The sequence below is a fragment of the Myodes glareolus genome, chromosome 17, assembly GCF_982192425.1.
Source record: "Myodes glareolus chromosome 17, mMyoGla1.1, whole genome shotgun sequence".
In the NCBI taxonomy this organism is placed as follows: Eukaryota; Metazoa; Chordata; class Mammalia; order Rodentia; family Cricetidae; genus Myodes; species Myodes glareolus.
The window spans coordinates 16,433,085-16,460,790 of NC_142042.1; the positions used below are offsets into that span (position 1 = coordinate 16,433,085).

The 27,706-nt window shown below is 40.2% G+C and overlaps 1 protein-coding gene across 1 annotated transcript; it reads right to left on the minus strand.

Annotated features, from left to right (window-relative positions):
* Window positions 1-1,185: 1,185 nt before the first annotated feature.
* Window positions 1,186-18,234, minus strand: LOC125412833 (guanylate-binding protein 3-like). Its single transcript, XM_048453713.3, has 12 exons — window positions 18,177-18,234; window positions 17,807-17,984; window positions 16,613-16,896; window positions 12,911-13,038; window positions 12,131-12,240; window positions 11,739-11,935; window positions 10,367-10,612; window positions 9,234-9,514; window positions 7,581-7,793; window positions 4,202-4,304; window positions 3,698-3,891; window positions 1,186-1,926 (listed from the first exon to the last, which is right to left on the minus strand). Exons 3-12 carry the CDS (start codon window positions 16,782-16,784, stop codon window positions 1,708-1,710), a joined length of 1,863 nt encoding a protein of 620 aa, XP_048309670.3. The 5' UTR covers window positions 16,785-16,896; window positions 17,807-17,984; window positions 18,177-18,234; the 3' UTR covers window positions 1,186-1,707.
* Between the last annotated feature and the right edge of the window lie 9,472 nt (window positions 18,235-27,706).

The window sequence follows — 27,706 nt, forward strand, 5'->3', positions numbered from 1 at the left end:
GGTTCCAAAGAAACCTAGTCGTCCTGTCCCACCAACTCTGAGAATGTAAAACACCTAGTCTTTCCCTTGGACTGGATTCATCCATGACTGTATCTTTCCTCAGTGGATGTCCCACCTCCCTGGAATCTACAACATCTTCACTAAAACCTAGGTATAATCTTTGCAGTCTCATGTGGTGGCTTCTGGGGAATCTCCTTTCAAAGACGGATCCTGTCACACGTTGGCTGCCCTCAACCATTCTCTAAAACAATGCAGCAAGACTGTATGACTCCCTTAAACTTTCATGCCTGCAAAACCAGTGCCATATTGTTGCTGCGGCCAAGATCTGTTGCTAACTTGAGAAGTAGCCAGGTTCCATTGGACCACAGTAGGAATATTTCTCTGTGCTTTGGTAGATGTATCTGTAAAAATAATTTCAAAGATAGTTTGTTGATGTCATTGTTTTGGTTTTGTTTGCTGTTCCTAAAGTAGGAAACCCTTTCTGAAATACACTTAGGACAGGATTCATCTCTCAGATGAATTTGTATTTTGTATTTTTATTAGGTGGTGCCATTGATAGGATTGATTGTGCTTTCTAGACTAACCTCTTATCCTAATAAAGAGCCTGGGATGTCTTTTCACAAGGACATATATATCCACTTTTTTGCCTGAATATTTTAAGTTGCTTACACAACTTTTCCTCTGTAAACTTCATGGTTTTTTTTATTTTAAAAATCTCTTTCAGATCTTAATAAAAAAAAAAAGCACTCAGCAGCAGTCATTGCAAAGTCTAATTGTTATAGTGTGTTCTGATTTTCTCCACCAGGTGCTTTTAAATTCTCATCACATACACATGCGATACATGGGGAGAACGCAGCCGACTGTGGCAAGAATGGAGCAAGAATGACTTAGAGTTTCCAGTGGAGTCCTTGTTTTCCTCTGAAATCCAAAGGGCCTTGCTTCCACTGTACATATTTCTCTCAGCATTCTGGCTCTCAAACTAAATGTGCATTAAGTTCTGCTTACAATATTCCAGGGTTTTCCTATCCCAAGGTGCGAAGCTCATCCATATCCCGAACCCAAACTAGTTCAGAAAGATCAATGTCAGGATTCTTGGTCTTTCTAGAAAATAGTGCTCATGCTCCCTATGGACCCCTATGGACCAGGTTCCTGTCACATAACAAAGGCGACACAAAAGAGTCACAATTTTTAGTCTGCACAGGTTTTATTACCAATCAGCCTAACATTTTTTTCATGCTTTATCCTGAAAAAAAAAAATCAACTTGTTAATTTTTACAGGAGTTCTTCACAATGAATTATTTGTATAACTGGGGTACAATTGCCACACTACTCCATTGGACCATTTTTCTTTTTTACTTACTCACATCCTTTCTAGAAATAATTTCACTATATTCTGACTGGTTTTCCACTTTACAATATAAATTATGTCAATGAAATTTAATGGGATTTATGGATGCCATTCTCTTGTATTTTTGAGCCAATGATTTGTATTTTTAATCTTGATTGTAACTGCTAATAAATTGATACTGACTCTCAACTCCAATAAGGTGGTGTCTCTTTGATTATTTAGCAATCGTGGGAGTTCAGACCTCATATATAGCACTGGTTATTAAAGTAGCACATGCAGTTTTAAAACAAGATATATAGTTGTGGTATCAAAATAATAGAATCATAGCTTTTATAAATCCCTTCCCAAAAACTTTCAGGCTATTTAATAAATGAGCTGAGAACTTTCATCCCTGCACCCAATATTTTACCACCTCCTGGTAAAACCATAAGGAATGCATTGCCAACTGTGTCAAGAACATGTGAAAACAGTGAGGGTTTCTTTTTAGTTCTCTCATTCTCTTCTCTCAGTTGACTTATTTCTTTCATTAACATTTCAGATTTCTTTCTAAATCCTTCAACAAGAAGTTCTTCTTGGATCTGTATAAAGAAAAATCCTCCATTATTCACATGCAGAATTTTGCCTTTGACTTTAATTTATGTACATTATCTATTTCACTACCACCTAAGAAGGGTTTTGATATTTTAAGACATTTATACCTAAAAAGAGGAATATCTACTGTTTACACAAAACTAAGGAGTATTTCTCAGGACCTTCCCATGGAGACTGAAGAGCTTTATCCCAATACACACAAAAAATTTTCCCTTTTGAAGAGATTGCAGAAGGCAGGTGAATTGAAACTTACTCTCAATTCTAAGGAGGTGTCTCTTAGATTATTTCATGAATTATGGTTATGCTGATCTTGTATAGAACACTCTAAGATAGGACATATAGTTTGTTTTATATCAGCTTTATGATGAATCAAACAGGTATAAATAAATAGTGCAATTTATGAGATTGTATTATGTTCTATTTTATTTTACCATTTTATTATATTTCATTTTTCAATTTAACTAATTCATCTCTCTTTTTGAATGCATTTGTGAGCACATGTGTAAATGCATACAAATGTATATGTTTGTCCATATCTATGGAGGCCAAAGGTTGATGTCATACATGTTCTTCAAATGCTTCCTCCTTATTTTTTATTAAATGTATTTTTTTCATTACACATTTGACTATTTTGCTTACATGTGTATGTACCATGTGTGTGCCTGCTGCCCACGGATATCAAAAGAGCATATCAGAGCCCCTAGAATTCTAATTCTGGACAATATAAGGTACCATGTTATTAATGGAAATTAAACCTGGGTCCTTGGCAGGAACAATAAATGCTCTGAGCCAACTCTACAGCCCCATTTTAAAGATAACGTCTCTCCATAATTCTATAGCTAGTTGATTCTACTGGCTGGCTAACTAGAAAGCTCCAGGGGTCCTCCTATCTTTTTCCTGAAGACCACTGATAAATGTCACGTCTTCCAGATTTTTTCCATGGATTCTGAAGATCCAAATGTTTTCCTCATACATGTACAATGAGAACTTCAGTGACTGAGCCATCTCCCCACCCCATTCTCCTCCTGTTTTACCCTGGGCTAAAATCTGTTGTCTGAGGTTTTCTGTCCTGCCCTGTTCCCACAATTGTTAAGTCCAAAAAAAATCACACAGAGGTATATATTAATGATAAACTGATTGGCCCATTAGCTCAGGCTTCTTATTAACTCTTAGAACTTATATTAAACCATTATTCTTATCTATGTCAGCCACATAGCTCAGTACCTTTTTCAGCAGGGCAGGTCATATCTTCCTTCTACTGTGTCTCGGCAGGACTGGAGAGGAATGGGCTTCCTCCTTCCCAGACTTATCCTGTTCTCATTGACCCACCTCTACTTCCTGTCTGGTTTTCCTTCCTATGCTTCCTGCCTGGATACTGGCCAATAAGCGTCTATTTAAAATATAATTGACAGAATATAGATATTGTCCCGCACCACAACTGATATATTCACACTAGATGGATCCACCTCATTTTCTTTGAAGTATAAGCCTAGAATCCTAAAGACTATTGGAAAGCACAAGAAGACCATCCTAGAAATTCAACAAACAGCATCTCAGAACCCTGGGGACATTATTTATACACTTGAAGTCTAACCCTACACAGATACTGGCGTCTTATGTGCTCAGAGCTTCAGTAAGGCCCATATGAACTTTGATGCAACAGTCACAGTTAGAGTTACATGTTTTAGAATAACAGTTCTCTTTCTGAGAAATCAGAGCACCATCTGTCTGGCACTGACAAACCCCATCCACACTCACCTTCAGCTTGTGCTCCAGCATCTTCTCCTGTTCTCTCAGAAGAGTCTCCCTTTCCTCCTCCATCTTCTCTTGAAGTTTAGCAATGTTTTCTCGGAAGCTTCTCTCTTGAGCTTCCATCACTTGCTCTTGCTCCTCCTGTTTCTGTCTCAGCAGCTCGCGTTCCTTCTCAGCCTCCTCCTTCTTTGTCTTCTCAGCTGTTCCACAGATGTTCAAGAGAGGAAAAAAAAATCACAGTTAGAATGTAGCTATACTGTCCAGGGCTCAAAGGGAAACCTGTGAGTATTCCCATTAGCCAGGTCAGCAGCATCATGGTTCCTAACATGATGGAAAGGCACCAATTAACTGGACATAAAATACAACACCAACACACTTTGTGTTTGCACATCTAGGAGAGGTCAAACGGCCAGGAGGAAGCTTTTTGTTCCAGAAGGATCTACCTGTGCACCAGTCAGAGGACTTTGCATAATGTACCCTCCTCTCTAACAGTTGGACACTCTACCCTACCTGCTATGGCCTTCTGTCCATCTGTAAGGGCTTTGTCTGACTGCAGGATGGAGTTCTCTACAGTACCCTGTGACTGTAGGAAGCTCTTGAGAACCTCTTTTGCCTGGGGACCCAAGAAGAGAAAATATAATTTAGACAGTAAAGATTAAGTCTTCTGCTGAGGTATTTACTGATAAATAAAACTACTAATTTGTTGAGTCCTGTCCCACAAGGTCCATTTCATTCCATGGCCATAATGAAAGTACAAGTTTTTTCAGATTCAAAAACCCTCTGCCTCAGCCTTCTTGCTAGCTTTACTGCCTCTCTTCCCAGAAATGCTTCCTACCAGCTGCCCCACATTACAGTTCCAACCACAGTTACAAATCTGTTCCATGCAGTTCCACAGACACACAATTTCCATTGGTTACCATGTTTGAAAATATTTTGTCTCCTACCTTCATGGGTGTTCCAGACTTTACAGCTAAGACAACATATACAGTCATGACACTTTGTATCTTAGAGAGCTTAGTCTGATATTTCTGGAAGCATTGTTAGTTTGTTTTTATACAGCTTTATTATCGTATTATTAACAAATGAAAATTCTAACTGTTTAAGACACGTGAAGTTTTAATGCATTATATGTATTAAGGAGGCTGCCTGTTGGTCCCCGTCACCAAGAACTGAAATAAACACACAGAAACTGTATTAATTAAATCACTGCTTGGCCTATTAGCTCTAACTTCCTCTTAGCTAGCTTTTACTATCAGGTCAAGCAAGTTTCCTTATTAACCAATGCTATTCAGCATAGAGAAGGGAATCCCACATCAATTATATATTTAAGTAATTATCAGAGTTGAAAAAAATTACATACCAATTGCCTCAAATTACCTTTGTGTGGTAATAACACTTGAAATCAACTTTTTTAGCTTTTAGATATATATATATATATAAGATTATCCTATGCATACTCACTATTTGTCTTTCTAAACAATATGTCTTATAGCTATATGTTCATATCTCTTGATGAGTGTCTCACTATTCTCTCTATTCTCCGTCACAGTAATCACCATTATACTCTATGTTAGTGTGGCAGTTTAAATAAGATTGGGTCCTATGGGCTCATATATTTAAATGAATGGTCCCCAGTTGGTACTACTATTTGGGAAGGATTAGGAGGTGTGGCCTTGTTGGATAAAGTGTGTCATTGGGGGTGGGCTTTGAGATTACAAAAGTCCACACCAGTCCCAGTCTCTTTCTCTGCCTGTTCCCTGTGCACAGAACATGAAGTCCTCAGCTCCAGTGCCATGCCTGTCTGCTTCCCACCAGGATGACTATGTATTGCTCCTCCAAACTGTCTAAAATACCACATTGGGCTGCCATAAGTTGTGAATCACCTTTTTGGGGTGACTTTTGTTGCAATTCTAAGAGCAGCAGGTTTGTATGTTCCAGGTTAGGGGCATGAAATTAGAAATATTAGGTAAGAGGATCAGAGAAGAAAGAAACACAGAGATGCAGGATAGTAAGAGAAAGGCAACTCAGCAAAATACTGAATGATGAATTATGAGTACTGAGTTTGCCCACATTTATTTTTCATACACCTTAATGCCCTGATACCAAAGGGGGATCGAAGGCCAAAGACTGCTTTAACATGATACAAAGGAAAACAAGTACTGTTACTTATTTCAATACTTTAGACATGGAGCTATTATTTCCTGAGGAAAGAATTGGATGTTTGGGAAATGTACACACCATAGACCAAGTGTCCTGTAGGCAGCCACTCCCTAAATCAAACCTCCTATTTCAAAAGAAAGAGAAGTATGCTTGAATTCTATGACCTTAGGTTAGGATGGAGTAGATCTATTTCAATGGGCCATAGTCCAAAACCTTCAGACAAGGTGGAATAGGCTCACATTTTTGGGTCTCCACACAAAACTATAAGCAAGTCCCCAGTACTTTCCTTTATAAGACTTGCCTTGGTCATAGTGCCTCCTCAAAGCCATAGAACAGTAATAACACAGTTAATATTAGTTTATCCTTGTTTGTTGTTCTCTCTCTCTCTCTCTCTCTCTCTCTCTCTCTCTCTCCATGATGCCATTGAAAGTGAGCCACAACATGCAGCATTTGTCTTCCTGTGCCTGGCTTATTTCCATGATTATACCATCTTCTAGATCTATTTATATTTTCACGATTGACAGCACTTTTAAGGCTGAATAGTGATTCATCATATGGATATGAAATAGATAGCATATAAATGATAGACAGATAAATGGATAGATAGAGATGATGGATAGATAGATAGATAGATAGATAGATAGATAGATAGATAGATAGATGATAGACATGCTAAGTAGACAAAATAACCTAATATAATGTACTTTTATTAGTAAGTAGTAAAAACAACATGGTCCTTGCATAAATCAGATATATAAACCAATATAAGACAACTGAGAGAGGCAAGACATAATGAAATTACATCTCTGTACTACATTTTCCACCTAAAAGAACTAAAAATGGATTAACCTAAGACCTGGTATTTTAAAATTCTTAAAACAGGGAATAGATGAAAAATATTTTAACAAAAGTTGGGGGAGCCATATAGCATTAGATTCATGATGGTGTTTTAGATTTAGTACCAAAATCATAGACAAATAGTTAAGTGAGACTATAGACAACCATAAACTTTCTGTACAGTAAAGGAAGCACTTGATCAAATCAAAGGGGACATATCAAATGAAAGAAAATATTTACAACCCATATACTGATAAGTAGTTAAAATAAGAAGACAATGAAGAACTCACACAATACAATAGGGAAAACTAGCATGCTTAAAATAACATGCAATTGCCATGGATTATAATTTTCAGAATAAGAAATTCAAATGGCCAACAAGCATTTGTACTCAGTTTTATTAATCCTTCATGAAATAACAAACTAAAGGCACAATGAGGTATCATCTCACTCTTGTGGCCATGCTTATTATAAGTTCAGACGTTTTGATTGAGTTACCAAAAAACTTTGTCGATCTCTTAGTGAAATGGAAACTGATTACAGTCATTATACATAACAAAATAAAGATTCCTCAAAAAAAAAAAAACAGAATTCTGAGCTGACCTGCCACATCTATCAATGAATGGTAGTGTGGACCTAGGCAATGTGTTACGGCACCAGCACATTACACTTGTCCAGTGCATGAGAGTGGGAAGCACAGCTACTTAGTTTATATATCCTGAAAACTAAACTGGTAATCTAGCCAAGTCACCCTGAAATGATTCTTGTGCCAGAACTGAATGCTCAGGGCCTGCCAACCATGAACTTGTCTTCACCTTGATTAGTTACACCAGTACCTAGTAGTTACCACTCTACCATAACTCTACAAGCGATTGTTTCTGTCATTTCTTACCTTTACTCCCTTCCTGGGCACTCGCTCATAGTTCTGCTCAACCTTCTTCCTGGCCTCTATGTAGAGACTGTGTCCACCAGGAACAGAGAAAGCTCCATGTGAAACACTCATCCTCAGGGACTCTGAAAGCTTGTCCAGCTCAGCCTGGCAGTGACTGACAGATGCTGCTTCATTCCGTTGCATGAAAGCTTCCTTCCTTTCTTCTAGGACAGCCTGCAGGGTAAGAGGGGAAGGAAGAACAAAGCTGTTACAAGGAAGGTGTGGTGGTTTTTAAAAAATTGGCCATAGAGAGTGGCACTAATAGAAGGTGTGACTTGCTGGAATGGGGATGGCATTGTTAGAGGAAGTATATCACTGTGGAAACGGGCTTTGAGGTCTCTGATGCTCAAGCCACACTCAATATCACAGTTCACTTCCTGTTTCCTGTAGATCGAGATGTAGAACCCTCTGCTATTTTCCCAGGACCATGTCTTCCTGCATGCTACCATGCTTCTCACAATGATGATAATGAACTAAACCTCTGTAGGAAACCCTCAATTAAATGCTTTCCTTTATAAGAGTTGCTGTGATCATGGAGTCTCTTCAAAGCAATGCAAACCCTAAGAGAGAAGGTACTACTGTGATTGTTCTGAAAGAAGCAATAAGACAAGCCCAGAGTGGACTGGGAAAGGAAGAGGAACAAGAATCCCAACCTAGTTAATTCTGTGTGTTAACTTTTGGAAAGTCTGTCAGCTTCCTCGGGTTCATACCCAGCAGCTGTTAAATCTAGTTAGAAGACTTAAGTCTATTTCCTCTGAAAATGGAGGTTGGTGTAGCTGACAAACCATTTCTTCAAAGCAGAGATAACTGTACTCTTAGGAGAGATTTGAATCCTCATGAATTCTTTCATGGTAACTTGAGTGTCAGTACACTGGAACATGTGTGTTTTGTTTCTTTACATGTTTGTTTATGCTTATACGTGATAATCCTAATTAATTTCCTCAATATGGACTAAAAGATTTTTGTTCTTCGGGGTTCAATTTCAGATAAATGGAAGACCAGAAACTCTCAGGGAAGCTGCTTTTGGTCTGATAGGTCATGGTAATCCCCTGAGAGTTGGTTTTTGGTGCCAATGCTTTTATCACCCTGGGCTGGTGACTGTGGTGGATAGTAATCCTATGGTGACATTATATTACATAACACAAGGAGGTCTAGCCACCCAAGTCCTTCAGAATGTAAATTTTAACTGCTGTGTCAGAAAAAGAAATCAGAATGTCTAGAAAACATAGAACACAGTGATTCCTTGTGTTTTGCTAAGGGGAGAAAGCTTTGACCCAGACCTATAGGTCAGTGTTAAATCAATCAGACAGCACATTTTCTGTTTTCAGTGCATCAAGCAGAGACCCACACACTCTTGCTTCACCTCTCTTTTGAACTTTGAGCTAACAAAATGCATGCCGTTTCAAGGTACTAAATACATGATATCTTGTTTCATAGCAATAAAAATAATAAAATGTTATTGCTTCAAGAACGGGAAAAGTCAAATGCAAAGAGTTAAGTTTTCCATAAGAATTTCAGTGAGAAAGATTCAGACCTTGAGATTTAAAAAAGTGGAGTCTAAGGGTTGTATCAGAAGGGCAAGGATCAGGCAAGCTAAGTGCTAAGATGTGTTACCACCAGTCTCCTCTGGAACTCTTGCTCATCGTCCTTGAAGGAGTGCTCCATGAAGACAGCAATGGCTTCCTTCTCACAGTCTGCATGCACATCCAGAAGCTCCTGGAGTGTGTCTGTTGGGAGCTTCAGTTGCTGGGCCATCTGTTCACTGTAATGGTCAGCTGCCTTCTGCACAGCTGCTGAGTTCTCACGCTGAGCCAGGGTCATCACTGCATTCTCCAAGCAAGGCACAGTCCCACTATTGATGGCATCCAAGTAGGTCTTCACCAGAGTCCCCAGTCCTAAGAAAAATATTGTTAAGAACAGGTACATTCTCACTAACTGTTATTTATAAGTTTTAGGCCTAGTGTTATCAAAAGCAACAAAATTCTATTCAACATGAATTTCTCTTCTCTTCTAACCTCTTCCGTATCTTTCGTTCTTTTCTCATGGCCTCTCAGAATCAATAGTTATTTAATAAAACTTACTTCTTTCCTTTGCAGTTTCCAAATTCAATGCACTAAAAATAATCACTAATTCTAAGAGTTTTCAAGACTTTTTTGGAGGGAAAAAATACACCACCATATAGTTAAAAGAAAAGTGTGTTAGAATAAGAAAGCAAATTTCATCTTTTGTGAGATCAAGTTCCAAATGAAAATTCAAGTCCCCTCAGGAAAAAAAAGTCAAAAGTTTGAAGACAGAATATAGAACATGGAACCAAGTATGAACCCATTTAAGCAGAGACAAAACATGGTTACACAGGCAGAATGTCTATGGTGCTTGGAATGTTTACACTTGTTTCTCTAATTGAATGGGACACTTGACCTGCTGTGTTCTGACAAGTGTTAGCCCAAAAGTAATCTGTATAGTCAAACTGAGCCACTCTTCCTTCCAGGGGGACTCCAAGTCATCTTACAGATTTCTGTCCACTCACCTGAACATCTTTATGGTATTACCTGTGTAACACAAGCTAGACTTCAATAAACACTCGTATACAGAAAGTTCAAGTAGGAAACTCGTATGTGTGATCTGAACATTTGTTTCCTCCGTATTCCTTTATATAAGCATACAAAAAGTTTCAAGACCACAAAAGAATTCTCACTTCATTGCATATTCTAAGCCACAGGAACGTGACTGCTACAAAAAGAACTCACGGCTTCCTGTGACAGTGATCCCCCCTCTCAGTGTCTTGGTCTTTGCATTGGTGAAGATGTAGGAACAGAACTTTTGTGATTCAACCTGGAAATTCCATTCCAGTTCATCTTCTGGAACTTTTTCAATTTGAGATAGTAAACGTTTGTCCCTTGTAGGCCGGTCAAAGACAAAGCACCTCCGTACTGGAAAGAAATATCGGATACATTCTCTAGTTATGTTGGACTTCTGGACTTTGGGATTGTTTCCTGTAAGAGCGGAGGGGGCACTCAGTGATGGGGCAGTTGGAAGATAAGATGAATAAAAACTTTCCAAGAATACTCTCCAGGCTGCAGCTCCAGTCCATCTGGATGACTGTGCCAACAGCTTTAAAGTAATGAGTGCATTTGGAGACCTCACTACTTTGTCATTACATTGGACTTGGCATTATTTTGCAGAGAATCTCAATGACATAAATCAGCTATTTAACATCAATATTTGGCTAAATGATAGATAAATGAATAATAATATTGATTTTAGGTATTTATCTGTCCCACTAAACATAATTCATGTAATGAATTTGTAATGTTAACATGCCACCATATTTTTATTTATTTTTTTTTTTAAATCTTTATTTATTACATATACAGTGTTCTGTTTGCATGTATACTTGCAGGCCAGATGAGGGCACTAGATCTCATTACAGATGGTTGTGAGCCATCATGTGGTTGCTGGGAATTGAACTCAGTACCTCTGGAAGAGCAGACAGTGCTCTTAACCACTGAGCCATCTCTCCAGCCCAACATGCCACCATATTGAATGAGGTAAGAAAGTAAAATGTCAGTGAATAATGAAGTATTGCACATTAGTGGAGACATACATCTCCTTCCCCCACCCCCATGCACTAAAAAATATACACAGAAATCCACTGCACGGTATAACTATTTGAGCTAGTAAAACATTCAAGTGAGAAAGATTTTTTACAATATTGTCAGTAGATTTCCCTGTAATTTTAAAGTTTTTTTTCACTTATTTATTTGATGAACCAGTTTTTCTCAAAATAGGCTATGAAAAACAATTATATTAAAAAATAAATAAGGCTCAGAAAGTAGTCACCTTGACTGTAATCCTTCATCTATTTTTGTTTCTGTTTTTCATTGTAATACTAAAAGTATTTGATATGACATATTCTAAGATAAAGTAAGTTTAAATTTTAATAATAATAATATCTTACTTATATTTTCAAGTAATAATGATTGCCAAAATTATGGCTACGTGCCAATTGTTATGACCATTAACAAGGGTTTCAGTGCAGTCTAAAGTAGATACGCCAAGTGCTGAGCAGCATTTAGTGAATCCTACGTCCCTGTTGAAACTTCCCTGATGCAGTGATACCTGGAATCAGCTTCAGGGCATTCTCCAGGTACTCATCTGCTGTGATGACATGTCCATCAAACTTCAGCTCCAGAGTGAAATCCCGAACAGTCCAGACAAAATCCGGAAAGAAGCTCACAAACTCACTGGAATCCTCTACTTCATCTTCTCTGGGGCTGGCCTTTGCCCGGATTAACTGTGTTAATTCAGTCACATAACTGGAATTGTAGCTAAGGATATGAAACAAAATACCTTCTAGATATCATGCCGAGTCAGTTATTAAAACTATTCTCATTCGTCCTGTGTCCACTCAAACTCAGCCAAAACTTTCTGACTTGGACCAGAGAACAAGAAGCAAGATGCCTTCCTCCTAAACTTAAGGGAACATGTTAGTTTGGTCCCTGGAAGGATACTACAGCTGCTCCAGGGCCTGATGGTTGATGGTGCTCATGCTGTTGTAGACAAAGGTGCTGCTTAAAAGCACAGCCAAGGCAAAGATCCATGAGTCATTCTTAGGGTCACCCTAGAGGACACATGAGGACATGGATAATTAAGCATATAATAATCATTCATGCATCCAAATGTTCCTTCATCTTTCAGATATATTATTAGTGGAGCTGAGAGAAATGACAAAATTTGAATACAATTCTACATCCAATCCTCATTGCTCACACTTACTGACCCCTCTCAGGGCATTAGCTTGTTTAGCTAAGTTACCTAACAGAGGTAGGATATAAATCAGTGGTAGGAAGCTGAACAGTCATGCACAATGTCCTGGATTTAGTTCCCAGAACTGACTGATAAAATGACAAAATATTCAGTGCATATAAAACATTACCTAAGTGCCTGGAACACAGTAGGTAATGATAAGTGGGTAGTTATGCCTTGATAAGTTTTGCCACAATTATAGACACAAATCCTATTCAGTTAAGTACAGTTCTTCATTGTGCTTCTGACAAAATGCAGAGATACATTTGGTGGCTAGCAGTTTCCATATAGTTGCCTTCTACAAGATGAATTACTACAATATCAAAAATATGCCAACATATACATACAACCACAGTAACACTGTCTGCCAGAAAGAGAGTCAAAATTATTAATAACAAACCAGCAGAGAAAAGTACATAGAGAGGATGAGTTAATCTGAGATTTTAGAGCAAGAAATCATTACATCCAGTGAGATTCTTCCTTACCTTTTCTATATCACCAAGACCCTCTGTGTCCAGAAGGACCAGGGTATGGGTTGGCTTGGTGGGGTGAGGTACACACCACATCCAGATTCCCTTGGTTTCAGACTGCACTGTGGAACCCAAGGAAAAGCCTGAAAGGAAGAGGAACAAACAGAAAAGGTCAGAGCAGGAAGACCAAAGTAGTAGAGTGCTGAGAATATTTAGCAGGCAGCAAGGAAAAGGCTTGCTTTTACTTCAGCAAAGACCATGAGGAGTGGGGGAGGGGAGGGGAGGGAAGTGGGAGGAGGGGAAGAGGTGGAAATTTTTAATAATAAATAAATAAATAAATAAATAAATAAATAAATAAATAAATAAATAAAACTCTCCCAAGAAATACTTATGGCTTCTACTTACCTCATTCTTCCAACTCCTAAAAATGGATTATATTAAAGGATTAGTTTAGACTCTATTAATTCTAGTATTTATATATGAGTTCAAAAAATCTTGTGTCGTCTGACTTCTGGTAGAGTCCAATCACTGAAACGCAGGAGTCAATGGTCACCTAGCAGGCATTGTCTTCCCTTACTTGTACTCTCATGAGGTACAGTGCACCCGAGACTTATTTCTCACATTGGTCACAGTTCCTTTCATGGAGTTCCATCCAATGTTTCTCATGCCACATGTTGACACTCATTTTTACCTGCTTCTTTGGAGTGAGGAGCGATTAACTCCTACCTGATCATTCATATTGCGACTTGTCAAGTGCTTGCTCACACCTGTTAACTCCCTTTGTCCTCCCTGCATCACTGTGAACAGTACCACCATTCCATATCCTTCATGAATGCATGATATAGTTTGGATGTGGAATATCAACCAAAGGCCCATGTGTTCAAGGCTTGCTCCACAGAATGCTGAAATGAATAATTGTGTAAAAACTTTAAGAGATGAGGTGACGTAGGAGGTCTTTGAGTTTTTAGGGGTGTGCCTTTAAAGGAGAGTGTAGACCACTGTCTCTTAAGTATTGATGTTGTTTTGTTATTGTTATATTTTTTATGCCAGGCTTGAAACCAATAGAGAAGCACAGCTCTGTCACGTGTTCCCTGCTGAAGTTCACTGCCTTCTCTCACCAAACCCAAAAGCATTCCAGGAAGTGAAGCCTCCAGCAATGCCAGCCGAAGCAAACCTTTGTCTTTGTCATGGATTTTTCCCATACTTCGGTCATCATGGTGGACAAATGACTGGCAGTCCAGGCCATCATGCCAGGCCCCTAATGGCAATAATAGCTTTTGGCTTTTATTTGGTTTGGTTTTGATGTCCCTTCCTCCCTTAGTTTATTCATTTGTTGAGCTCTATGTCTATTGCCTCATCAATGTGGAATAATCTAAAGGGATCCAAGGCACACCTTGTTCTTTATTTTCAAAAGTTTAAACCCACAGTTTAAACTTCTCAAAACCAGTAGACAGTGGGCTGTGTCCGTTGCTCCCAGACTTTGTCCATTTGCCATACACAACATTTTCTTCCTTCAACCACGAAGAGAAACAGATGGCATATAATTCCTAGTGTGCCATAGTTCAGCATAGCCACAATCTGTGACCTCCACAGGAGAAACGGTGAAGTCTGCCCTTTCTGCAAACTTTTGGACCTGACTTCTGTTGAGTCACATAGGGAGAGCTGCCTGGGTGACGGTTGTAAACATGGTAAATGTGATAGGAGACCATTTTTCTCAGTCGTGTGGGTAAAGTACTTCAAAGTGAGTCTCGCACAGAGACAAATAGTGACATGAACCTGTTTCTGGACCTTGGTTGAGAACTAATCTCCTTTACTACTGTAACATTGGAAAGTACAAATATAATTCAGAGCTCTAATGCGAAATCATCTTAGCTACCAATGTGATCTTGAGTAGAAAATGAAAGCAACACCGTTGAAACTTCCCGGGTGTCTTAGGGCTCTCAAATGCAAATCACTCAAAAGTTTACAAAGTTATTCAGTCCAGAAAAAAAAAAATACCTCCCCCAATTGATGGTCAACAGTTCCTCTAATAGAAAGATAAAGACAAATGGGTTGTGTGGGAGGCAGAAGGACGGGAAGTAGAAAGGGGTGAAGGGGAAGAGGACAGGAGGAGAAAGGAAAGCAGGTAGCCAGAGGGAAAATAGGAGGAAGGAAGGGAGGGAGGGGAGGGAGGGAGGGAGGGAGGGAGGGAGGGAGGGAGGCAGGGAGGGAGGGAAGGAGGGATGAGAGAGAAGGAACCCTGGAGAGATACATCCAGATGGAAGTTTTGCAGTCAAGTTTAATCAGAAAAGGTACTGAATCACAGATGCATAAAGTAAGTAACTTATTAGGAAGAATGCTGCCTGTGGGCTTTTTCAAAATGAAAACATCAAACGGAATCATGAGAAGAAAGGAGAAACTACTTAGTAAGGAAAACAGCATCCTTTACAAACTAGCAAATAAAGGTCAAGATGCTCAACTTAATTTTTAGTGGATTAAATAGCATACAACTGTGCAGTGCATAGGTCAGAAAAATTAAAGATGTATCTTATGTTCCCGACACTGGGGGAGATGCGTAGAATGCTGGGAATTTGTCATCAACAACAAATGGATAAATGATACAGTGTCCTCAGACAACCACATGCTATAAAGTGGTAGAAATAAACTATGGATATGTATGACAATTACAGGGCACTCAGTGTCTTCCTCTGACCTGTGGGTATGCACATGGTACATATACCTGTAAATACACAAGCTCATATACTCCCCAACACACAAAGAAAGAACGAATGAACATATTCTCTGTAAATGAAAGTATCAAGGAGCTTCAGAGAGCATAATTTGTGTTCATGTGGCTAGTAGAGCTTTATTTCCAATATCTAATATTTGATCTGGGTATTGATCTGGATGCTCACTTCATAGTCATTAACTCCATTGTCAATAATTCATAAAAAGCTTTGCTATAATAATGAAGCCAGTCTTGGAAAAACAAATAATCGTGTTTCCTCTGATTGTGAGTCCTGATTTCAGCAGATACCTCGAATCATATGTGTAGAGGACAGGAAAGTGGAAGGGGAACTGTATTAGGAATGAAGGAGACTGGTGGGCAGGAGAGAGAGGAAGGAAAAAAGGAAAGATTACTGGGGGAGATCTGCTGAAACATACATCCATGCATGAAAATGTCTGTATGTAGCACATTACAGAAAAATAACAAAACAAAGTTTGAAAAAGTTTGTCTTAAAATACAAAAGAAAAGAAAAAAAAGGAAAAACAGCAAAGCCAAACCCCAGAGATTGGATATAGCTCAGTTAGGATTTTGGATATATAAGGACCCTACTACACATCCTTCTTCAGCCCATCTTGTGTGTTTGTTTGTTTGTTTGTTTGTTTTTAAAGAACAGGTGAAACAATATTCATACTTGAAATGTTCTTGTAGCTTGAGCAAAGACACAAGAGGAAGAATGGGGGCTCTTGACAGAGTTCAGTTGTTGATCAGGTCAGAGTAGAGGGGGTCAAGATGAATTTTGAGGTGGCTCTTTTGATAAAGTTGGGGAACAATCACTATACAGAAGAATGTGATCTTTTCCCATAGTTTATAAATTATAAATTTGATAAGAATGAGGAATTTTCATCTATGAGAGGGACTGGACTCTTCCTTGAGATGAGCTTAGAAAAGTGTGCTCTACCACCTACCACTGGTCCAAGGAAATGGTCTCCATGCATCAGAAGGACACTCACCATGGTTCTGTCCTGTAAGACGGTTCATGAGATAGGACTTCCCTGTACGGTATAAGCCAACAATGGCCACCACCACCAGAGGCTGAGATATCTTCTCAAGAATTCTTATAGCCTCCGGGTTTACCGTCAGCTGTTCTTTCCAGTTTTGCACCAGACAAATGGGTGCCTCCATGGTCGACTGAGATACCCCAGCACCTTGTAACTGAGATCAATCACTCCTTGAGATTCATGTTCTAAAGGTCGTCTTCATTATTCACAGAAGATGCATCAACCTTTGTGTGTTTCTAAAGGGAAAAAAATGAGTTTCATTTCAAAGACTGTTACAGTGCTTAAAATACAGTATCTTACGATTCTTACTTGAACTATGCAAATGATTGCTTTGTTTTTTAAATAATAAAATGAGGAAAACAAAAGACTGATGTATGAGTCCCGAATGCACTCAGGTTTTGTAGAAAGTGGAGCAAAATGCATGCAATAAACTTGCAAAGTGGGTAGGAAGATTTCCTGAGATTTTAAAAGAATTTGAAGTCTCAGTATGTGAAAATTACTGAGTACTGGCCATGTGTTGGGTACTGTCTTGGGTGGCTAATATCAAGGAGCAAACAAACTGCGACCAAATTCTTGCCTTGGTGGCTCTCTACTCAAATGTGAGAAATAATTGCAGAGAATGAACACACACACACACACACACACACACACACACACACACACACACTTCTTAGAAGAAAATGAGTAGAGAATGAGGTAGGAACTTTGGAAGCTGGCTTCAGGTGTATGTAAACTGGGACTGACTCCACCAAAATAAAATGAAGCCTCTTGGTGACATCTTTGAGGATAGATGTCTACCTTCAGGAAAGCGTTGAGGGCACAAGGAAGGAACTTGGGCACAAGGAAGGAACTTGGGAGAAGCTACCCCACCAAAGAGCCACTGCAGGACTGTCGGGTTTGACTCCTGGATCCCAGACAGTACAGTGCTTCCTTTCCAAGCTCCCTCCAACAAGAATGAGACATAATATTCTCAGCATCCCAAACCAAGAGTTCTGAGAAAAGCAGCGCATGCACCTTTGGGACGCCAGGAGGCGCTCTGCACCGGGCGACACACCGCGGAGTCGCTTGTGTGGTCTACCCCAGACTAGAATGCGCCCTGGGAATTTCTCCCAGGGGTTGTGGAGTGAAAGGCTCACGAAGACTCACCAGCTCTGGCGCGACAGCAGGGACCAGTCCTCAACTGACTAGGCTCCTTAGCTGGGTTTTCTTGCTACTTCAGGCTCCTTAGCACAGCCACTCTTAGAAGCTGCGAAATAACGGCCACCCAAACGGAAGTGTGAAATCGAAACCATGCTCCTTTCCTGGTGAATCAGTAGCTGAGAGACTGAACAAAATAACGAGAGAGTTTGCAACTTGAGCTGAGCTAGTTTGCAACCTGAGCTGAGCAGAGCTAGAGGAATTTCCCAGATTCCTCTGGACTTTCTGAAGTTACCACGATCTCACAGACTGAGCATTGCTCTGTCCACTCCACAGCACTTAAATCAGATAAAATTAACCCAGAAGTGATGGTTCACACCTGCAAGTCTGGCAGGCAGGAGACTGTGTCTGGAGCCTGGGTAAGAGAGTGAGTTCCAGACCCTGTCTCAAAGAAACAAAGCAAAACCAAAATCAAATCAAATTATGCATGTGCCACATTGCTGACGCACGCAACCCTTGGCACGACTCAGGTTACACCCTGAGTGCTTAAGAAATAAATAAGCTTCAGGAACCTAGTAGAAACCCCATGCATTGTCTCACAAATGTGTATGTGGACCAGCTAGCAAACAAGAAAGAATCAGTGATTCAGCGGGTGGGGCTCTCAGAGATAGATTCAGGCTTTGCTGGAGGGAAAACAGTTTAAGTTAGTGCTATACTTGAAAAATGGCAGTGAGGTGGGAGTGGGAATGAGTTCCCTTCTATTTATTTGCTCTATCTGTCAGGGGAAGATTGATTTCTTATTTTTATTATCATGATAGGTATTTTGTAGTTTGGGGGCTGTTTGTTTGGTTTGGTTTTTGCTTTCTGTTCTTATAAGAAACAGGGTCTTATAAAACCTAAGCTGCCCTCCCGCCTGGCAGAGATTCAATGGATGGCTTTGAACTCCCGATCCTCTGGCCTCCACTTTCCAAGTGTTGAGATTTCAGGCATAAGCCATCCCAGGTGATTGCATGAGGTGCTCAGAACTAAGCCCAGGTTTCTATGCCTGGTAGACAAGGACACCAACAACAGAGCTACCTCCTCGGCCCTTTCAAACTATTTCTTTTTAATTTGTGTCTTAATGACAGAACTTCATTCATCTTTGGGAACTTCCTACTCCAAACTCTCTTTAGTCACATTTAGAAAAGGAAGAAGTTATACAGGAAGACTGCTGGCTTTTCCCAGGGAACTCGTTCCATCACCACTGCCCAACAGAAGAAAGCAGAACGGCACAGCATGCACATCTGTCTGTGGGGCTTCCCAGAGAGCACTACCAATCAGTCATTGCCAGTCAGTGTTCTGGGTCCCATGGCCTCTTGAATCTAGACAACTGCATCTACAGTGTGGCCTCCTCCTTCCCCTCCACACATTGCAGAACTCTGGGGAAATGATCCCTCTCAGATGGAGCAGGAGAGACCTACACCAACATAAAACAGTCCACACCCAGGCTGTGTATCCTTGCCAATGCAGATGGTTGGATTTCCCCACATCCAAAACAGCCCTTCCTTCCCCTTTTCCTGCATTTACTAGTGGGCAAGGGAAATAGAAACTGAAACTAAAGTCTAACATGAACCTGCTTGGTTTAGGGAGTCGAAGATGAATGTTCAAGCTCGAGTCCTTGGTATTTTAACCTTCTTCTTATTTAAACAAAAACTGTTCAATTTCATTAAAATGCTTACCTGCTGTCAGCTCCACGTTCAGTTCTTTAACCAAGGCTTCCATCGTAGAAAATGGTGAGAAGTGGAGAGAGACTATATTCCCAGAGCAGTTTGCTTGGGAAGGAGAACACATGACTCGGTCAAGTATGTTCATAGAGTTAACACTGGGTTGTTCCTTCTCTGCCCCAATTGACAAGAAAAGTTTCCAGTGTGCTTCCCCCCCCACACTTTCTAGAGACTCCCCAGAATACTCTTTCTTTCTCAGCTATTTGTCCAGTACCATTGTGCATTCTAATCTACAAAGCCAAAACTTCAAATCCCCCCAATTGCTGGTGGCCATGTCAGAGAAGCAGCAAATGGCAACTGAAGTTCAAGGTCTTGAGGACCCACTCTTAGGGTCCTCAGGAAGTCCTGAGAAGACCGCCAGACACGATTAATCAGCAAGAGCATGTACTAGCTAGAAGGTAAAGGTAACAGTGTACTGGGACCGCACATCCGACAAAAAGCAAAATGGTGACCGCACATCCGACAAAGAGGCAAAATAGGCTCCTTTTAAGCACAATCAAAGGAATTTTAAAAGCAGTGTAACATTCTTCTTTGGATTGGCTTGTGCAAAAGACAATCGTATTAGTACATTTCTAGTTAGTTAGGGTGAGCAAAGGGAGGCTAAAGCTGTAGCTTCTCTATTCTAGGGCAGATCTGGACAAATCCTAGGCTTCTCCTTATTTGGTTATGACCTGTAGGGGAGGAGGGATAGGAGTTGACCCAGGCAAATTGCCTCATACAGTGTCAGGGTGCGGTGATTGCTTGCCTTTTGCTTGTATACTGAGACCTAGTTCTTAATATGGTTATTAGGTGCCACTCATGGTATTTACCTGACCCTCCTACTGGAATTTTGGTTACTCAAGGCCCCTGAGACCACAGTGTACAGAATGTCTTTTGCTTCTGTTGCTGCTATCTTTCTGTGGTATCTGGCATGGTTGAATGGGTGTGGAGAGATTCTCCACGGCCTGTAATGTGATGTGTTTAATCTCATGAAAACATCCAGTTGAACTGGGTATTTTTACTTGTGAATTATTATAAGGATGATTCCTCCTAAGGTGTACCATCTAATTGATAATAATAATATTAGCACTCCTCCTCTCACTTTCGTCACTTTTTATTAATAGAACTCTTAAAGTGGGTTTTGTTGTATATCTTGTGGTCAGTTCTCACGCATAGTAATAACACAGAATTCTTAAAGGCATTTCAGATTCTTACTATTCTTTTTTTTAATACAAACTTTATTAAATTATAAAAGTTTCCATTTCCGCCCCTCTTCGCAACACCCTCCCACTCCCCCCACTCCCTCTCCTCCTTTCTCTCCATCCCAAAGAGCAGTCAGGGTTTCCTGTCCTGTGGGAAGTTCAAGTTCCTCCCCACTCCCTCCAGGTCCAGGAAGGTGAGTATCCAAACAGACTGGATCCCAAAAATCTAGTATATGCAGAGGAAACAAGTCCCAGTGTCATTGTCAATGGCTTTTCAGAAAGACTCCTGGCCAGCCACATTCCGAGAATCCGGCCACATTCAGAGAATCTGGTTGGATCACGAGCTCGTTCAATCCCAGTCCAACTGGCCTTGGTGAACTCTCATTAGATCAGTCCCCTTGTATCAGTGGGTGATGGCACCCCTTGTGGGCTGATTTCATTTTTCATTTTCTTCCTCCTTCTGCTCCTCATTTGGACCTTGGGGGGCTCAGTCCGGTGTTCCAATGTGGGTCTCCATCTGTATCGCCATCCATCGTCAGATGAAGGTTCCCTCTGGTCTTGTCTTCTTTGTTCACGTTCTCTTTCCTTCTGCTTCTCGTTTGGTCCTAGGGAGTTAAGTCCAGTGTTACAATGTGGGTCTCTGTCTCTATCTCCATCCATCGCCAGATGAGGTTTCTATGGTGAAATGCAAAATATTCATCAGTATGGTTGTGGGCCAAGGTCGGTTCAGGAACCCTCTCCTCTGTCCAGAGAACAATCTGGGGATCTCTCCTTGGACCTGGGATCCCCTTTATAATCAAGTCTCTTGTAAACCCTAAAATGACTCCCTTAGTTGAGATATATACTTCCCTGATCCCATATCCATCCTTCCCCCCCATCCCAGTCCCCCGAGCTTTCCCCATTCCTCCCCTACTCCCTTCTTTCTAACCCGCTCCCCTTCCAACAACCCCCCCACCCCCCCATGCACCCGAGGTTACCTGGCACTCTTGTCTATTTCCAATCTCCAGGCAGATAACTACATGATTTTCTTCAGGTTCACCTTCTTATTCAGTTTCTCTAGGATCACGAATAATAGGCTTAAAGACCTTTAATTATGGCTAGAATCCACTTATGAGTGAATACATACCATATTCCTCTTTTTGGGTCTGGCTTACCTCACTCAGTAAAGCATTTTCTATGTCCATCCATTTGCATGCAAAATTCAAGATGTCATTTTTTTTACCGCTGAGAAAAACTCTAATGTATATATGTTCCACACCTTTTTCAACCATTCTTCTATTGAGGGGCACCTAGGTTGTTTCGAGATTCTGGCTATTACAAATAGTGCTGCTATGAACATAGTTGAACAAATGCTTTTGTGGTATGATAGGGCATCTCTTGGGTATATTCCCAAGAGTGGAATTGCTGGGTCTTGAGGGAGGTTGACTCCCAGTTTCCTGAGAAACCGCCACACTGATTTCCACAGTGGCTGTACAAGTTTGCATTCCCACCAACAATGAATGAGAGTTCCCCTCTCTCCACATCCTCTCCAGCATAGGTTATCATTGGTGTTTTTGACTTTAGCTAATCTGACCGGTGTAAAATGGTATCTCATAGTTGTTTTGATTTGCATTTCCCTGATCGCTAAGGATGTTGACCATGACCTTAAGTGTCTTTTGGCCATTTGAAGTTCTTCTGTTGAGAATTCTCTGTTCAGATCAGCACCCCATTTTTTAATTGGGTTAATTAGAGTTTTAGTGTCTAGTTTCATGAGTTCTTTGTATATTTTGGGGATCAGGCCTTTATCTGATGAGGGGTTGGTGAAGATCTTCTCCCAATCAGAAGGTAGCCTTTTTGTCTTACTGACGGTGTCCTTTGCGAAGCTTCTCAGTTTCAGGAGGTCCCATTTATTCATTGATTCTCTTATTGTCTGTGCTACTGGGGTTCTACTTAGGAAGTGGCCTCCTGTGCCTATATCTTGTAGACTATTTCCCACTTTCTCTTATGTCTAGTTCAAAGTGGTCTGATTAATGTTGAGGTCTTTAACCCATTTGGACTTGATTTTTGTGCATGGTGATAGATATGGATCTACTTTCATTCTTCTACAGGTTGACATCCAGTTATGCCAGCACCATTTGTTAAAGATGCTTTCCTTCTTCCATTGCATACCTTTAGCCCCCTTGTCGAAAATCAAGGGTTCATAGATTTGTGGGTTAATATCTGGGTCTTCTATTCGATTCCATAGGTCGACTTCTCTGTTCTTATGCCAGTACCAAGCTGTTTTCAATACTGTAGCTGTGTAATAGAGTTCGAAGTCAGGGATGGTTATACCTCCAGACATTGCTTTATTATATAAGATTGTTTTGGCTATCCTGGGTTTTTGTTTTTCCATATAAACTTGATTATTGTTCTCTCAAGGTCTGTGAAGAAGTTTGATGGGATTTTGATGGGGATTGCATTGAATCTATAGATTACTTTTGATAGAATTGCCGTTTTTACTATGTTGATCCTCCCAATCCAAGAGCAAGGGAGATCTTTCCATTTTCTGGTATCCTCCTCTATTTCTTTCTTCAAAGACTTAAAGTTCTTGTCAAATAGGTCTTTCACTTCCTTGGTCAGAGTTATCCCAAGATATCTTATGCTATTTGTGGCTATCATGAAAGGTGAAGTTTCTCTGGTTTCCCTCCCTGCTTCTTTATCCTTTGTGTATAGGAGGGCAACTGATTTTTTGGAGTTGATCTTGTATCCTGCCACATTACTAAAGGTGTTTATCAGCTGTAGGAGTTCTTTGGTAGAGTTTTTGGGGTCGCTCATGTATACTATCATATCGTCTGCAAATAACGAGAGTTTAACTTCTTCTTTTCCAATTTGAATCCCCTTGATCCCCTTATGTTGTCGTATTGCTATTGCTAGAACTTCTAGCACTATATTGAAGAGGTATGGGGAGAGTGGACAGCCTTGTCTTGTTCCTGATTTCAATGGAATGGCTTTGAGTTTCTCTCCATTCAGTTTGATGTTAGCTGTTGGCTTGCTGTGAATAGCTTTTATTATATTTAGGTATGATCCTTGTATCCCCAATCTCTTCCACACCTTTATCATAAAGGGATGTTGGATTTGTCAAATGCTTTTTCAGCATCTAATGAAATGATCATTTGGTTTTTTTCTTTCAGTTTATTTATATGATGGATTACATTGATAGATTTGCATATGTTGAACCAGCCCTGCATTTCTAGGATGAAGCCTACTTGATCATAATGGATAATTTTTCTAATGTGTTCTTGGAATCGGTTTGCCAGGATTTTGTTGAGAATTTTTGCATCGATGTTCATGAGTGAGATAGGCCTGTAATTCTCTTTCTTGGTTGTGTCTTTATGTGGTTTTGGTATCAAGGTAACTGTAGCTTCATAAAAAGAGTTTGGCAATGACTCTTATGTTTCTATATTGTGAAATACCTTAAGGAGTGTAGGTATCAGCTCTTCTTGGAAGTTCTGGTAGAATTCTGCATTGAAACCATCTGGCCCTGGGCTTTTTTTGGTCGGGAGGTTTTTGATAACAGCTTCTAATTCTTCACGACTAACAGGTCTATTTAGATTGTTCACCTGGTCTTGATTTAGCTTTGGTAAATGGTATTTATCTAAAAACCAATCCATTTCTTGTACTTTTTCCAACTTTGTGGCATATAAACTTTCGTAGTAAGATCTAATGATTCTCTGAATTTCCTCTGTGTCTGTTGTTATGTCCCCCTTTTCATTTCTGATCTTATTAATTTGAGTGTTCTCTCTCTGCCTTTTGATTAGTTTGGCTAGGGGTTTGTCAATCTTGTTGATTTTCTCCAAGAACCAACTTTTTGTTTCGTTGATTTTTTGGATTGTTTTCTGTGTTTCTATTTTGTTGATTTCAGCCCTCAGTTTGATTATTTCCAGTCTTCTACTCCTCCTGGGAGAGTCTGCTTCTCTTTTTTCCAGAGTTTTCAGGTGTGCTGTTAAGACTCCAATATGTGCTTTCTCCGTTTTCTTTAAATGGACACTTAGTGCTATGAACTTTCCTCTTAGCACTGCTTTCATTGTGTCCCCTAGGTTTGAGTATGTTGTGTCTTTAATTTCATTAAATTCAAGGAAGACTTTAATTTCTATCTTTATTTCTTCCTTGACCCAGGGATGATTCAGTAGTTGACTGTTCAACTTCCACGCGTTTGTAGGCTTTCTGGTATTTGAATTGTTATTGAATTCTAACTTTATACCATGGTGATCCGACAAGACACAGGTGGTTACTAAAATTTTTTTGTATCTGTGGAAGTTTGCTTTGTTACCGAGCATGTGGTCAATTTTCGAGAAGGTTCCATGAGCTGCAAATAAGAAGGTATATTCTTTCCTATTTGGGTGGAATGTTCTATAGATATCTGTTAAGTCCATTTGATTCATTACCTCTAGTAATTCTCTTATTTCTCTGTTGAGTTTCTGTTTGATTGACCTGTCCTTTGGTGAGAGAGGTGTGTTGAAGTCTCCTACTATTAGTGTGTGTGGTTTGATGACTGCCTTGAGTTCTAAAAGTTTTTCTTTTACATAAGTGGGTGCTTTTATATTAGGGGCATAGATATTCAGTACTGAGACTTCCTCCTGATGAATTGTTCCTGTTATGAGTATGAAATGTCCATCTCCATCTCTTCTGATTGATTTTAGTTTGAAGTCGATTTTGATAGATATTAGAATGGCCACACCAGCTTGTTTCTTAGGTCCGTGTGTTGGAAAACCTTTTCCCAACCCTTTACTCTGAGTAGATGTCTATCTTTGTGTTTGAGGTGTGTTTCTTGTAAATAGCAGAATGTTGGATCCTGTTTTCGTATCCAATCTCTTAATCTGTGCCTTTTTATAGGTGAGTTGAGTCCATCAATATTAAGTGATATTAATCACCAGTGGTTGTTGATTCCGGTTATTACTTTTTGTGTGTGTGTGTGTATGTGTAGTAGAGTTTGTGTGTTTCTCTTCTTCGAGTTGTGGTTGTGAAGGGTCGCTAGATGTCTGGGTTATTGAAGGCAGTGATGGCAATGTTGGATTCCTTGGGTTGCGATTTTCCTTCTATTACTTTCTGTAAGGCTGGATTTGTGGCTACGAATTGTTTAAATTTATTTTTATCCTGGAATATTTTGTTTTCTCCGTTGATAGTGAACAATAGCTTGGCTGGGTATAGTAGTCTGGGCTTCCATCCATGGTCTCTTACTTTCTGCAGTACCTCTATCCAGGATCTTCTGGCTTTCATGGTTTCCATAGAGAAGTCCGGTGTAAGCCTGATAGGTTTACCTTTATAAGTTACTTGACCTTTTTCCTTTGCAGCTCTTAATATTCTTTCTTTAATCTGTATGTTTTGTGTTTTGATTATTATATGGCTGCTACATCCACGGCTGTCACGCCAGTGTAGCAGAAATGCTGACCAGACGGACTATTGCCGTAGGATTGGGGATTATGCTCCACGGAGCTGTCGCCCCAGGCTGTCCCTTGGCAATCAGTTGTGCTCATGATGCCACCTGAGTCGCCATTGGCACTGACTCGAACTCGCTGCCCTTGGCACTGATATGGCTGTCTTTTCTTTGTCTTTCTGTTCTGTGTGATTCTCGCATCTTGCCAACAGATCAGACTTTTCCAAAAAAGTTGCTGATATGAACAAGACTGCTGAGGACATTTTTGAGCTCTACCATTTATTATAGCCTTTAAGGAAGTAGCCAGTTCTGGGAATAGGGGGTCATCATTAGGACAACTCCTTGGTGATAAAGGAGTTGCTCTTATCAGGAGAAACCATGGAGAGTCAGGTAGGGAGGAGAGTTGAGGTCAGTGGTGTGGGACAAGTTTTAACATGTCCTTGAGCAATAACCGCAACTGACATTTAGAACAGACTATGGACACATAAATTTGCTGTTCTTGTTAAATAGAAACGTTGATTCCTTTTGTTTTATTTGCTGATGTATGCCTTTGCCAAATTTCTGAATTGTAATGGTATAAAAGTTTTTGCCTGGCTGAAGTAAAATCGCAGCAGCATATTCACTCAGAGTGTGTCTGACTGTCACTCCTGCGCCGATTCCTGATTTCTCCTGCAGCCTTCACCCTTGTTCTCCCACGGTCTGAGTGGCTCCCCTGAGCCGGTCCGTGGCATGTGGCACCCGAACAGGGACCTGAAGGACAGGTAATTTCTTTCTTTTCCCCTTCTTTATAGAGATCGGGAACGGCTCCTACCAGGACACTGCAGGTCCGCCAGTAAAGGATCACTGGTTACGAGTGGGTAATCACAGGAAATCATGGGGCAATCTATGACAAAGAATGAAAAAATGCTGGTAACTATGTTACAGAGAATGTTAACTAAGTCAGGGTTCCTGGTGTCATCAAAAACGTTAGGGCAGTTCATGATGTTTATTAAGAATGTTAGCCCTTGGTTTATGGAGGAAGGTACCATGACCCTGGAAGAATGAAAAAGGGTCGGTAAAGAAATGCGCCAATATGTTGAAAAGAATGGAGAAAAAACGCTACCTCCGCAAGCGTTTTCTTTGTGGTTGCAGTTACGAGAGATCCTTACAGAAGAGACTCCATTTGAGGGACTTGTTAGAGAAACAACCTCCAGTACTGGCTCTGGTTCCCCTGTATATGACAAGGTCGGACCTGAGGATGGCACAGAAGAGGAGAAGGAGCCCCTTAATAAAAAAGGGGCCCCAACCACGTATACACAGCTAGAAAAAGCTGATAGCAACAATGATGAATAGGAATTGGATGATCAGATGGCAGAGCAGGAATTTGAGGACGATTTTAGAGATCATTCAAACAATAAGCCTTTAGATATGAGAAAAACAAGGCCTACTAAGAGCCACAGCCGACCCCCTCTACCCCCTTTAGGATTCCAAGGTGCAGTGGCTGAGGCTCGTAAATTAGGCGACACTACCTTTGCCACCTTCCCTGTTTCAGAACGATTAGGGGAAGATGACATTCCTATATGGGAACCTTTGC

Coding starts and splice junctions, on each gene's coding strand:
- LOC125412833 (XM_048453713.3), bottom strand. CDS start 16,784: ATGGAGGCACCCATTTGTCTGGTGCAAAACTGGAAAGAACAGCTGACG. Junction 12,241..12,910: donor GTCTTGGTGATATAGAAAAG/GTAAGGAAGAAT, acceptor TGTGTCCTCTAG/GGTGACCCTAAGAATGACTC. Junction 4,305..7,580: donor TGCCCAGGAAGGGAGTAAAG/GTAAGAAATGAC, acceptor TTGGGTCCCCAG/GCAAAAGAGGTTCTCAAGAG.